The sequence below is a fragment of the Pristiophorus japonicus genome, chromosome 1, assembly GCF_044704955.1.
Source record: "Pristiophorus japonicus isolate sPriJap1 chromosome 1, sPriJap1.hap1, whole genome shotgun sequence".
NCBI classification, from domain to species: domain Eukaryota; kingdom Metazoa; phylum Chordata; class Chondrichthyes; family Pristiophoridae; genus Pristiophorus; species Pristiophorus japonicus.
The window spans coordinates 54,073,988-54,087,284 of record NC_091977.1 but is presented as its reverse complement, the minus strand read 5'-3'; the positions used below and the strand labels follow the sequence as shown (position 1 = coordinate 54,087,284).

The window sequence follows — 13,297 nt, the reverse complement described above, 5'->3', positions numbered from 1 at the left end:
GTGAAGTCCCTCAGCGAAGTGAAGGCCCTCAGAGAAGTCCAGTCCCTCGGCGAGAAGTCCAGCCCCTCGGAGAGAAATTCAGTCCCTTGGAGAGAAGTTCAGTCCTTCGGAGAGAAGTCCGGTCCCTCAGAGAAATCCAGTCCCTCGGAGAGAAGTCAAGTCCCTCGGGAGGCTGAGTTAGGAAGGTAGGACTTAAGTTTTATTTTTTATTTATTATTGATGGATTTTGTACTTCTTGAACGTTGTTGTGAAGGTGTTTAGTGCTTTGTAAGGTCCTCTCTGCTTCCCTTACCCTCCCCCCCATCTCTGGCTACCTGATTTCTTAACTCTCCACAAGGGTTTTCTGTGAGGCCACAAGTGGCCACATACACTGGCTTAAGTTAGTTTGGAGCAACTATTAGCTGTCCAAACTGGCGTAAATGGCCAAAACGGCTGGTAACGCCCCCTTTTGAAAAAAGAACTAAACTAAAAAAATCCTAACTAACTCACTTACACTGGCGCAAATTAAATGTGGAGAATGGGGATTTTTAAGAAACTTCAGAAAAATCAAGTTGTTCCAAAAAAAACGGAACAACTCCTGGGCAAATTTGGGCCCTATGAAACTACAATTGAAAAACATCTGTGTTGCAATATGTTATTGTGTAACTCTTGCAAGTTGCGATCGAGCGTTCTATTTATCATAGGTGTTGTTCATGAAATGTGGCAGTTGGGCTTATTCCAACGTGCACGTGAATTAGTTCAGGAGGCACCTGGAAAATGGCAGAAAAATGGCCATCGCCCCTTCGATGTGATTTTCAGGCTGACCTGTAAATGGGTGCCCAGCATTTCTGCCCAAAGGAGAGGTGAGAGGCACCTTGCAAATGCAAATCGGGTCCTACACCAATTGCAGCACCCTATTTTCAATTTTCAAATATAAATGAGCAGGCCATGAGAACGCTCCACCCATTCTAACCAATGGTCCTTTTAAGGACCACTGGAGGCATTGTCAAAAACAGCCTGAAATATATTTTGGGGCTTCCCCTGACCTCACAAAAATACTGAGGCCTGTTGCTAGCTACTTGGAAACCTGCTCCCCCCCCCCCCCCCACTCCCCACCGCAACCCTTTGTACACCCCCTTTTACAGCCGACATCCAGCTTGGCCCGCCATGGAGTGGCCTCCCGGTGTGGCGAGCTGCTCGCTAGCATTCACCGAGTGCTCGACAGCTCGCCGGCGGTATTGTGATGAGGCCCAAATTTCAGAATGGTTAAGATCTGAATCCATCGGGTGGCGTGCCACAAATGCACCGCTGACTCTACGCCCATTTTAGGCAAAAGCCCCCAGTAGTTCTCCGGTTTATAAAACAGTAACAGACGGGACACTTTATTCAGAGGGAGCAGTCATATGTAAACTTCACTTTTTGTTTCTTCCTGCAGATGTAATGATCAAGAGGAGAGTTCAGTCTTGCCCCTCCTTAATGCAGGTTTCAACAGGGTATGAAATTCACCTTATTTGTAATCCATCATTTACTTCACGGTTGCGGCAGTTTGACTGAAGACATTTACAAATGTTTATTCTTTGATTTAGTTGCACCTGGATTAGTAGTGCTTGACGAAGGACCCACAAAACACAATTCTAGCCCATCTTCCTCCTCAAGTATTCATCTGCGTCTATACAATTTTCACAGCATTTACATAGCTTTAGTCTGTTCTACTTAAATTGATATAAAAAGGCATGAATGGCATAAGCACTTGTTATTCCCACTAGAGCTGGAGGACATGGGCAAGCAAGTTGTGGATTATTGCAAATTGTCCTTTTTGAAATGTTACATGTTTCAAAAATGTAAAAAAGCTCAATTGACTGATTTATAATTTTTTTCTTTACAAAAGCCTATTGACATTGATCATTCCAAGAAAATAATCACAGCTCCATGACTACAGGAAAAAAATGTTTTATTCATTCACAGCCAACGCTGGCAAGGTCAGCATTTATTGCCCATCCCTAATTGCACTTCAGAAGGTGATGGCGAGCTGCTGCAGTCCGTGTGGTGAAGGTACTCCCACAGTGCTGTCAGCCAGGGAGTTCCAGGGTTTTGACCCAGTGACGATGAAGGAACTGAAATATATTTCCAAGTCAGGATGATGTGTGACTTGGAGGGGAACGTACAGGTGATGGTGTTCCCATGCGCCATCTGCCCTCGTCCTTCTAGGTGATAGAGGTCACGGGTTTGGGAAGCGTTGCCAAAGAAGCCTTGCTGAGTTGCTGCAGCGTATCTTGTAGATGGTACACATTGCAGCCACGGTGCACCGGTGATGGAGGGAGTGAATGTTTAAGGTGTTTAAGGTGGTGGATGGGATGCCAATCAAGCGGGCTGCTTTATCGTGGATGGTGTCGAGCTTCTTGTGTGTTGTTGGAGCTGCACTCATCCAGGCAAGTGGGGAGTGTTCCATCGCACTTGTGACTTGTGCCTTGTAGATGGTAGAAAGGCTTTGGTTGTTTTAAACAGCTGTTTGCTTGCATATGTGGACTACAGAATCACTCCTTAGCCTCGAACGTGAAGAAATGACTTCAGGGATCATTTACAAGAAGAATGCAAATCAGTCACAAATGTGAAATCTCTGCGCACTTGTGAAAACATTTCTTTGAGCATGATTACTTGAAACTGCAACATTTTTGAAAACAAGGAGCCTTCTGAAGATTGCCTGTGCTGTGATCAGAGGTGGTGCTCTGTGCAAAGCTCCAGTTTTCCCTTCTGTAATGCTAACCCCAGCCTCCCCACAGAGTTACATTCTGAAGCATGTTCCTGGCTCTGAATGCTGATGAGTGAGGATCTGCAGATAAAGTCCCCACCACGTACAAAGTCCCCACTGATCCCAGATAGCTGTCTGTATCGGGCGAATGACTCTAACCATTCCCCAATACCACAGAGTTCAATTAAGCATGCTGGCTATTTCGTGCTGTTCGAGTAGTTGTTTCGCACCTTGTTAAAGTGTGATTTCTTTGCACTCCCAGTTATTCCCTTTTTCCCTGCTTGTCATAGACTGTTTTTTAATATTAGAAATTGATGATTTTCGTTGTAACTGGACTTTGAAATTGCATGAAAGTAATTGACTGTTTCATGCCGGGAGATAAAAAGCGAAACTGTACGAATAACACTAGCAATTCAGCACGGCGGTAGCTCTTTTAGGAATCAAAATCAACGAATTGGAATAGAGAAATAAAATTTGAAGGTACACACTCCACTGTCTATTCTATCCTGACATGTGCAGTTTGTAACTACTGTCACGCACTTCTTGTTGTCCCACTCCGTGTTGCCCACCACCTCCAGGATCCCGGCCGTCAGTTAACACTGGCCACCCCATATAGTCGGCAAATTGCGCTGACACCAACGTACCCCTTGAAAGCGCTGGCGACTGTATTGTATCCTTTTAAGTTTGCAACCCTGTCACTTCTTGTTTCCTTCTGTGTTTTAAAATTAAAGTCCATGGGTGATAGAAAATATATTTGATATGTCCTTACAATAACAGTACAAATACACACGAGGCCCATACTTGAGAGAAGGTCACTCTGTGACCAGTAACCTTTATTCCAGCACTGAAGTGATGAAGGTGGGTGGAGCTTCCCCTTTTATACCTGAAAGTCCAGGTTAGGAGTGTCTCCCACAAGTTCACCACCTAGTGGTCAATGTTCTCACGGTGCACATCTTAGGTCAGTTTATACATGGATTACAATGACAGTTGAATACATGACATCACCTCCACCCCAAAGTCTTATTGGGATCACAGGTTGAGTCTCTCTGGTGGTTTATGCTCCCTTGTAGAGCGCCTGAGTTGGGGCTCTGGTTGTTGGGCGCTGGCCTGAGTGTCTGCTGTTTGCGGTGCCTCAGGCCTGTCCGAACTGCCTACAGTGACTGGGCTCTCCTCCACTTGGTTCCGGTGTTCAGTCACCTGTGGAGTGAACTTCACATCGTGTTCTTCCTCTGCTTCTTCTATGGGGTTGCTGAACCTCCTTTTTGTTTGAGCCACGTGTTTGCGGCATATTTGTCCATTGGTAAGTTTAACTACCAGAATCCTATTCCCCTCTTTGGCAATCACAGTGCCTGCAAGCCATTTGGGCCCTGCAGCGTAGTTGAGGACAAAGACAGGGTCATTGACATCAATACATCAAGCCCTCGCATTCCCGTCATGGTAGTCACATTGTGACCGGCGCCTGCTCTCAACAATTTTTTTCATGGTAGGGTGTATGAGGAATAACCTGGTTTTGAGCGTCCTTTTCATTAGCAGCTCTGCGGGTGGAACCTCTGTGAGCGAGTGTGGTCGGGATCTATTGGCCAACAGGAGGTGTGATTGGCGGCTTTGTAGGGAACCACCTTGGATTCTGAGCATCCCCTGTTTGATTAGCTGCACTGCTCATTCCGCCTGGCCGTTTGAGGCTGGCTTGAACGGTGCCGTTCTGACATGGTTGATACCATTTCCTGCCATGAAGTCCTGGAACTCAATGCTTGTAAAGCACGGGCCATTGTCGCTGACCAAGGCGTCTGGTAGACCATGGGCGGCGAACATTGCCGGTAGACTTTCTACCGTGGCAGAGGATGTGCTTGAATTGAGAATGTCACACTTGATCCATTTGGAGTAGGCATCTACTATAATCAAAAACATTTTTCCTATGAAGGGACCTGCGTAGTCCACATGGATGCGTGACCATGGTTTGGCTGGCCAGGACCAGGGGCTAAGGGGGGCTTTCCTGGGTGCATTGCCCAGCTGGGCATACGTGTTGCACCTGCGAACACAAAGTTCCAGGTCTGCATCTATCCCTGGCCACCAAACATGTGACCTGGCAATTGCCTTCATCGGGGAACAAAGAAATGGCGGACCAATTGAACAAGTACTTTGGTTCGGTATTCACGAAGGAGGACACAAACAACCTTCCGGTTATAAAAGGGGTCGGGGGGTCTAGTAAGGAGGAGGAACTGAGGGAAATCCTTATTAGCCGGGAAATTGTGTTGGGGAAATTGATGGGATTGAAGGCCGATAAATCCCCAGGGCCTGATGGACTGCATCCCAGAGTACTTAAGGAGGTGGCCTTGGAAATAGTGGATGCATTGACAGTCATTTTCCAACATTCCATTGACTCTGGATCAGTTCCTATAGAGTGGAGGGTAGCCAATGTAACCCCACTTTTTAAAAAAGGAGGGAGAGAGAAAACAGGGAATTATAGACCGGTCAGCCTGACATCGGTAGTGGGTAAAATGATGGAATCAATTATTAAGGATGTCATAGCAGTGCATTTGGAAAGAGGTGACATGATAGGTCCAAGTCAGCATGGATTTGTGAAAGGGAAATCATGCTTGACAAATCTTCTGGAATTTTTTGAGGATGTTTCCAGTAGAGTGGACAATGGAGAACCAGTTGATGTGGTATATTTGGACTTTCAGAAGAGATTGATGTGCAAAGTTAGAGCACATGGGATTGGGGGTAGTGTGCTGACATGGATTGAGAACTGGTTGTCAGACAGGAAGCAAAGAGTAGGAGTAAATGGGTACTTTTCAGAATGGCAGGCAGTGACTAGTGGGGTTCTGTGCTGGGGCCCCAGCTGGTTACACTGTACATTAATGATTTAGATGAGGGGATTAAATGTAGTATCTCCAAATTTGCGGATGACACTAAGTTGGGTGGCAGTGTGAGCTGCGAGGAGGATGCTGTGAGGCTGCAGAGTGACTTGGATAGGTTAGGTGAGTGGGCAAATGCATGGCAGATGAAGTATAATGTGGATAAATGTGAGGTTATCCACTTTGGTGGTAAAAACAGAGAGACAGACTATTATCTGAATGGTGACAGATTAGGAAAAGGGGAGGTGCAACGAGACCTGGGTGTCATGGTACATCAGTCATTGAAGGTTGGCATGCAGGTGCAGCAGGCGGTTAAGAAAGCAAATGGCATGTTGGCCTTCATAGCGAGGGGATTTGAGTACAGGGGCAGGGAGGTGTTGCTACAGTTGTACAGGGCATTGGTGAGGCCACACCTGGAGTATTGTGTACAGTTTTGGTCTCCTAACTTGAGGAAGGACATTCTTGCTATTGAGGGAGTGCAGCGAAGGTTCACCAGACTGATACCCGGGATGGCGGGACTGACATATCAAGAAAGACTGGATCAACTGGGCTTGTATTCACTGGAGTTCAGAAGAATGAGAGGGGACCTCATAGAAACATTTAAAATTCTGACGGGGTTAGACAGGTTAGATGCAGGAAGAATGTTCCCAATGTTGGGGAAGTCCAGAACCAGAGGTCACAGTCTAAGGATAAGGGGTAAGCCATTTAGGACCGAGATGCGGAGGAACTTCTTCACCCAGAGAGTGGTGAACCTGTGGAATTCTCTACCACAGAAAGTTGTTGAGGCCAATTCACTAAATATATTCAAAAAGGAGTTAGATGAGGTCCTTACTACTCGGGGGATCAAGGGGTATGGCGAGAAAGCAGGAATGGGGTACTGAAGTTGAATGTTCAGCCATGAACTCATTGAATGGCGGTGCAGGCTAGAAGGGCCGAATGGCCTACTCCTGCACCTATTTTCTATGTCTATGTTTCTATGACAATGCCCGGGTGCTCCTTGTGGAGTTATCGGATGAACGCCTCTCTGCCTATCTAGGGCATGACTACTCAGTTCCCCCATAGTAGGCAATCGGCCTGAATCGTGAGTTCATCCTTGCACCTGTGAAATGGTTTAAATTCCTCAGGGCATGCCCCTTACGTGGCTGCCCAGTCCCCATTCAGGACACATTTCTTGACTAAAGATAGTAGCGGGTCTCTATTAGTCCAGACTTTGATCTGACGGGCTGTCACGGATGAGCCTTCGTTTTCGAAAGCTTCAACAGCCATGACCATCTCAGCATCATGCTCGGTTGCCCCCTCAGTGGTGGCTAGTGGGAGCCTGCTGAGTGCATCAGCGCAGTTTTCAGTGCCCGGTCTGTGCCGAAATGTATAGTCATAGGCGGCTAACGTGAGTGCCCACCTTTGTATGCGGGCCGACGCATTTGCATTTATGGCCTTGTTGTCGGCCAAAAGGGACGTAATGGGTTTGTGATCTGTCTCCAGCTCAAATTTCCTGCCAAACAGGTACTGGTGCATTTTTTTTACTGCATATACACATGCAAGCGCTTCCTTTTCTACCATCCCGTAGTCCCTTTCTGCCTGGGACAGACTTCTGGAGGCATAGGCTACCGGCTGTAACTGACCCTTGGCATTAACATGCTGCAACACACACCCAACCCCATAGGACGACACATCGCACATTAACACAAGTTTCTTACATGGGTCATATAGCGTTAACAGATTGTTGGAGCATAACAGATTGCGTGCTCTATCAAAAGCCCTTTCCTGGCTGTCCCCCCAGACCCATTCGCGATCTTTGCATAGGAGCACGTGTAGCGGCTCTAGCAGCGTGCTCAATTTGGGAAGAAAGTTACCAAAATAGTTCAGGAGCCCCAGGAACGAACGCAGCTCCGTCGTGTTACGGGGTCTGGGTGCTCTCTGGATCGCTTCCGTTTTGGACGTAGTAGGTCTGATCCCATCTGCTTCTACCCTCATCCCCAGGAATTCTACCTCTGGAGCTAGGAAGACGCACTTCGCCTTTTTCAGTCGCAGACCTACCCAGTCCAGTCTGCGTAGCACCTCCTCCAGGTTGTGGAGGTGTTCTTCAGTATCGCAACCCGTGATGAGGATGTCGTCTTGAAAAACCACCGTCCTTGGAATCAACTTGAGGAGACTTTCCATGTTTCGTTGAAATATCGCGGCGGCCGAGCGAATCCCAAACGGACATCTGTTGTACTCAAACAACCCTTTGTGTGTCGTGATGGTGGTCAGCTTCTTCGACTCACTCGCCAGCTCCTGGGTCATGTAAGCTGAGGTCAGGTCCAATTTTGAAAAAAGTTTGCCACCGGGTAGCGTCGCAAAGAGGTCCTCCGCTCTCGGTAGCGGGTACTGGTCTTGGAGTGACACCCGATTGATGGTGGCCTTGTAATCGCCACATATCCTGACCGACCCATCCGCCTTGACCACCGGTACAATCGGGCTCGCCCAGTCACTGAATTCGACTGGCGAGATGATGCCTTCCCTCAGCAGGCGGTCCAATTCGCCTTCTATCTTTTCCCACATCTCGTACGGCACCGCTCTGGCCTTGTGGTGTACTGGCCTGGTGTCCGGGTTTCTGTGAATCACTACCTTGGTCCCCATGAAAGTGCCAATGCCGGGTTGAAACAGTGAGTCAAATTTGTCCAGGACCTGTGAGCATGATATTCGCTCCACAGAAGAAATTGCATTGACATCGCCCCATTTCCAGTTCATGACAGCAAGCCAACTCCTCCTCAGCAGAGCGGGACCGTCCCCTGGGACAATCCAGAGTGGCAACCTGTTCTCCGAATCTTTGCGGGTCACGACTACAGTGTCGCTGCATAGCACCGGAATGATCTCCTTTGTATATGTCCGTAGCTGTGCGTCAATCGGCAATAATTTTGGCCTCCTGGCCTTGGACACCCACAACATGTCGAACTCTTTGATACCCATCAGGGACTGGCTGGCCCCCGTGTCTAGCTCCATTGATACTGGGATGCCATTGAGGAGCACTTTCATCATTATTGGTGGCGTCCTGGTGTATGAACTGTATACGTGCTCCACAAGAACTCACTGAACTTCAGTTTCCAGCGATTTCCCCCAGTGTCCTTTGGCCTCGTAGGGCTTACATCGAGCCTATCCTCCTCGTACATCAACCTGGCTGCAGGCTTCCTGCACATACGCGCCAAGTGACCGCTGACGTTGCAATTTCTGCAGGTATATTGCTGATACCTGCAAGCTCTGGCTGTGTGTTTGCCTCCACACCTCAACATGAGCCGTTGTTGGAAACAAAAGGTCCATTACCAGTCGATCGTCTCTGACTGTCTCTGTAACTGTCCTTAAGCGCACCATTGACAGGTGTTGATGGCCACATTGTCCCTTGCGATGGCATGAATCGCTGTTCAGCTAGCCATTGTCTCTGTTGAATTCCCCCTTTGGGTTCGACTACATGCTCGAGCATGTCCGATTGCCCTCGTCTGCCTGGAGAATTGTGTGCCGCATTAACAATGTTAACTCCCTTTACTGCATTTAAACCAAGATTTTTGTCAAACATCATTCTGGTCTCTTCCTCCTCTGAGATGAATGTCTGGGCCATCAAAGCCGCCGTTTCCAGGATCAAGTCTTTGATCTCAATCGGTTTCCTGAAAACCCCAGCGTGCCCGATGCCCTCAATAAAAAAAAGTCTCACAGCATCTACGCTCTGCATGCATCTGGGAACCTACATAGGCTCGCCAGTCGCCAGAGATCTGCCACAAAGTCTGGAACGCTTTGCCCTTCTCGCTGCCGGTGCGTGTAAAACTGGTGTCTCGCCATGTGCATGCTGCTCGCCAGTTTAAAGTATTCCCCGATCAACTTACTGAGCTCTTCAAAAGTCTTGTCCGCCGGCTTCTCTGTCGCTAGAAGGTCCTTCATCAGGGAGTACATCCTGGATCCACAAACCGTCAGGAGATGAGCCCTGCGTTTGTCGGCCGAATCCTGTCCCAGCCATTCCTTAGTGACGAAACTTTGCTATAATCTCTCAATAAAATCGTCCCAGTCATCACCAACACAGTACCTCTCGTCTGTGCTGCTAGTGGCCATGCTCGCGTGGTTTAAATCCCAGTTTCTCGTCGCCAATGATATGTCCTTACTATACAGTACAAATGCATACGAGGCCCATACTTGAGAGAAGGTCACTCTGTGACCAGTAACCTTTATTCCAGCACTGAAGTGATGAAGGTGGGTGGAGCTTCCCCTTTTATACCTGAAAGTCCAGGTTAGGAGTGTCTCCCACAAGTTCACCACCTAGTGGTCAGTGTTCTCATGGTGTACAACTTAGGTCAGTTTATACATGGATTACAATGACAGTTGAATACATGACAATATTTACCCTTGGTTTATAGGCTTTAAAATGAGCCATTGCTTACAGCAGAAAGTAGCCCACTGTGAAATAATGACCCAGCAAATAAAGCTTCACTCTGGTCATTATCACACATCTTTTACTGCCATAGCCTAGCCAGTATTTGCATAATAGATAGTCCTACAATCTATAGGCTTTTAGAGACAAAGCTTAAATCACCATACAACTATTTTGAGATCCGTCTCTTTTCCGCTCAACCTTCCCCTGGGTTCTTGACAATGTTTGTGGTTTCACAACTACTAATTTTTGCTTGAAGAAGAAATCTAACCATTAATACTTATTTGGACAACCTGCCTTTGTTGTTTCTTTCAAAAAAATGTATTCTTGTTTGAGCAGAGTGCCCCGGTGACATTTGGAGCACAAACTCGGTCCTGGCAGTGCAACTGAGTTGAAGTAACATACGCAACATTGATTACTCTATTAATTGCTGTATGTTTGACATCAATTCAGCTGACCCATGCTGTCAGTCTCAACAGCTCTTACAAGCCAAGATCTCCTCCGTCACACCCTATTATATACTCATAAACAACTTGTATTTATATAGCACCTTTAATCTAATAAAATGCCCCAAGGCTTCACAGGAGTATTATAAGACAAAAATTTGACGCTGAACCATATAAGCAGAAATTAGCTCAAAGCTTGGTCAAGGAGGTAGTTTTTAAGGAGTGTCTTAAAGGAGGAAAGAGAGGCAGAGAGGCGGAGAGATTTAGGCCAGGAATTCAAGTGCTTAGGGCCTCGGCAACAGAAGGCACGATCACCGATGGTTGAGCGATAATAATCAGGGATGCTCAAGAGGGCAGAATTAGAGGAGCGCAGACATCTTGGGTTGTGGGGCTGGAGGAGAATACAGAATCTACCCAAGGATGATGTCATATTTGCTGGAGTTCTTTGTAACTAGTTGTCTCTTAAAGGAAAAGCTGATGGTGAAACCCTCGCTAAAGATGCTCCTTAATTATTTGCCCTCTCTCTCACTTGCTATTTTGACCAATAACCAACCCATAGCTGCCTCATTCAAATCAGCTTCAACAAAGGAAACCCTGGGGCAGCGCAAATAGCAGAAATTTCTCATTTGTTCCATACACCAATCTTTTTTCAATTTCTCCTTCTTCAAGACTAATGATCTTTAGCCAATATTTCATCATTCTGTAGTTCAGTGTGGCCCTCCAGAGGATGAATTTGATTTCTGCAGAGCACATAATATTTGCTGTATCCCCAGTACAGGCTTAGTAAACTTAATTAATTTGTCAAATACAGACTATCCCAAAACTCCTATTCCATTAATCATAGATGCAGCAAGATACTTGAATAATTTAAATGCAACATTCCTGATGGTTTAGCTGGTTAAGGCAGAGCAATTTTATAAAATTACTGCTTTAAACCTTTACTGGAGTTATACGCTTAAAGGTGAAAACCATTGAGCTCCCGATAGAATTGTCTTTTTTTCAACTTGTTCTAAATTTAATTAGAAAATATTTCTGTTTCTACTGTAAGGTTTTAGCTTTGTGTAAAGATTGCATCGAGTGTGTAAAGAAGTATGGTGACTGTTCTGTTAATAATGTGGAGAGGGGAAATGAAAAGGAGGGAAGAAACCAGAATCACATTTTTCAACCACATCACATCACAGTAAATATAGAGTGGAGATAATACACATTTCCAATGGAGGACATTTAATACACTAAGGGGTTGAGATTCTGTTTGCAACGCCACCCGATAGCGCCGGAGAGGGGCAGCTAACGGGTGGCTAAGGACTTGCCGTCGGCAGGGATCAAGTTCCTCGGCTCACGAGAAATTTAGTTGGGCAGTGGGGGCGGCACCAAGAAGTACCGCTGTGCGCTCTACGGCCGCCCACGTGGTGACATCATTGAGCGTGCAATGCCCCCTTGGTGCCGCGGCTGCGAAATTAGGTAGGTGCGGTGGCTTTACCGGCAGGCACTTGTACAGCCTGGAAAAGCTGTCGGAACATCCTGGATCCCGGGGAGGTATCATCCAGCGATCAAGGTAAGTTGTTAACTTTAATTTTTTTCAGCATTTATGTATTAATGGCACCAGTGGGGAAGTGTAGGTGTGGGTCAGAGAAGTTTTTGGAAACTGTTTTATTCAGTTTTTTCAACTCGCATATCGGCAGCCTACCATCGGGAAACTTAGTCGGCCTCCTGAGCTACCGCTCCGTTAGCGCCTGATGATGAGTGTGCAATGCCACTTTTAGCGCTGCTTTCTCATCTTTGGCCGGTAAAACTGAATTTGGCAGTTTGAGGCAGTGATTACCATTCAGGCGGTGTCACCACCTTCAAAACGGCAGTACCGAATTTCGACCAGTTGGAGGTGCAGTCTTTTGGATGAGACATTAAACCGAGGCCTCCTCTGCTCTGTCAGGTTAACGTAAAAGATCCCATGGCACTATTTGCAAAAGACCAAAAGAGTTCTCCTTGGTGTCCTGGCCAATTCTTATCTCTCCCCAACATCACAACAGATTATCTGATCATTACCTCAGTGCTGTTTGTGGGACCTTGCTATATGCAAATTGGCTGCTGCGTTTCTTACATTACAATGGTGCTTATATTTCAAAAATGCTGCAAAGCACTTTGGGATGTCCTGAGGTCGTAAATGGCGCCATGTAAATGCAAGTTCTTTCTTTTAATTGACATCAAGTTGACAATTTCATTCACCCAGGGAGGCAGTGCAAAGAGATGCAAAGCTGAACCCTGGTAGCAAAGGATTAAGTGAGGAACAAAAACTGGAGAAACTTGGGCTCCTTGGTCTTAAAAGTAGGTGATTGGAAGAGAACTTTATACAAATTTACAAGATATTAGATTGGAGATTTAATAGAGATGTTCAAAATTCTGAGGGGTTTTGATAGAGTAGATAAGGAGAAACAGTTTCCACTGGCAGGAAGGTTGGTAACCAGGGGGCACAGATTTAAGATAATTGGCAAAAAGGCTCAGGGGGGCAGGGGTGGGAGGAGATGAGAGTTTTTTTATGCAGCGTGTTATGATCTGCAATGCACTGCCTTAAAGGGTGGTAGAAGCAGATTCAGTGGTAACTTTCAAAGGGGAATTGGATCATATACATAGAAACATAGAAACATAGAAACATAGAAAATAGGTGCAGGAGTAGGCCATTCGGCCCTTCTAGCCTGCACCGCCATTCAATGAGTTCATGGCTGAACATTCAACTTCAGTATCCCATTCCTGCTTTCTCGCCATACCCCTTGATCCCCCTAGTAGTAAGGACCTCATCTAACTCCTTTTTGAATATATTTAGTGAATTGGCCTCAACAACTTTCTGTGGTAGAGAATTCCACAGGTTCACCACTCT

The 13,297-nt window shown here is 46.5% G+C and overlaps 1 protein-coding gene across 6 annotated transcripts in view; it reads left to right on the top strand.

Moving 5' to 3' along the window:
- The window catches only part of pde8b (phosphodiesterase 8B), a 496,872-nt gene that overhangs the window by 346,769 nt on the left and 136,806 nt on the right, over positions 1-13,297 (top strand). For all 6 annotated transcript variants that reach the window (XM_070879862.1, XM_070879856.1, XM_070879851.1 and 3 more), the window contains one exon: positions 1,415-1,472. In XM_070879862.1, the coding sequence (XP_070735963.1) occupies positions 1,415-1,472 (58 nt within the window). The remainder of the gene's footprint in view (positions 1-1,414; positions 1,473-13,297) is intronic.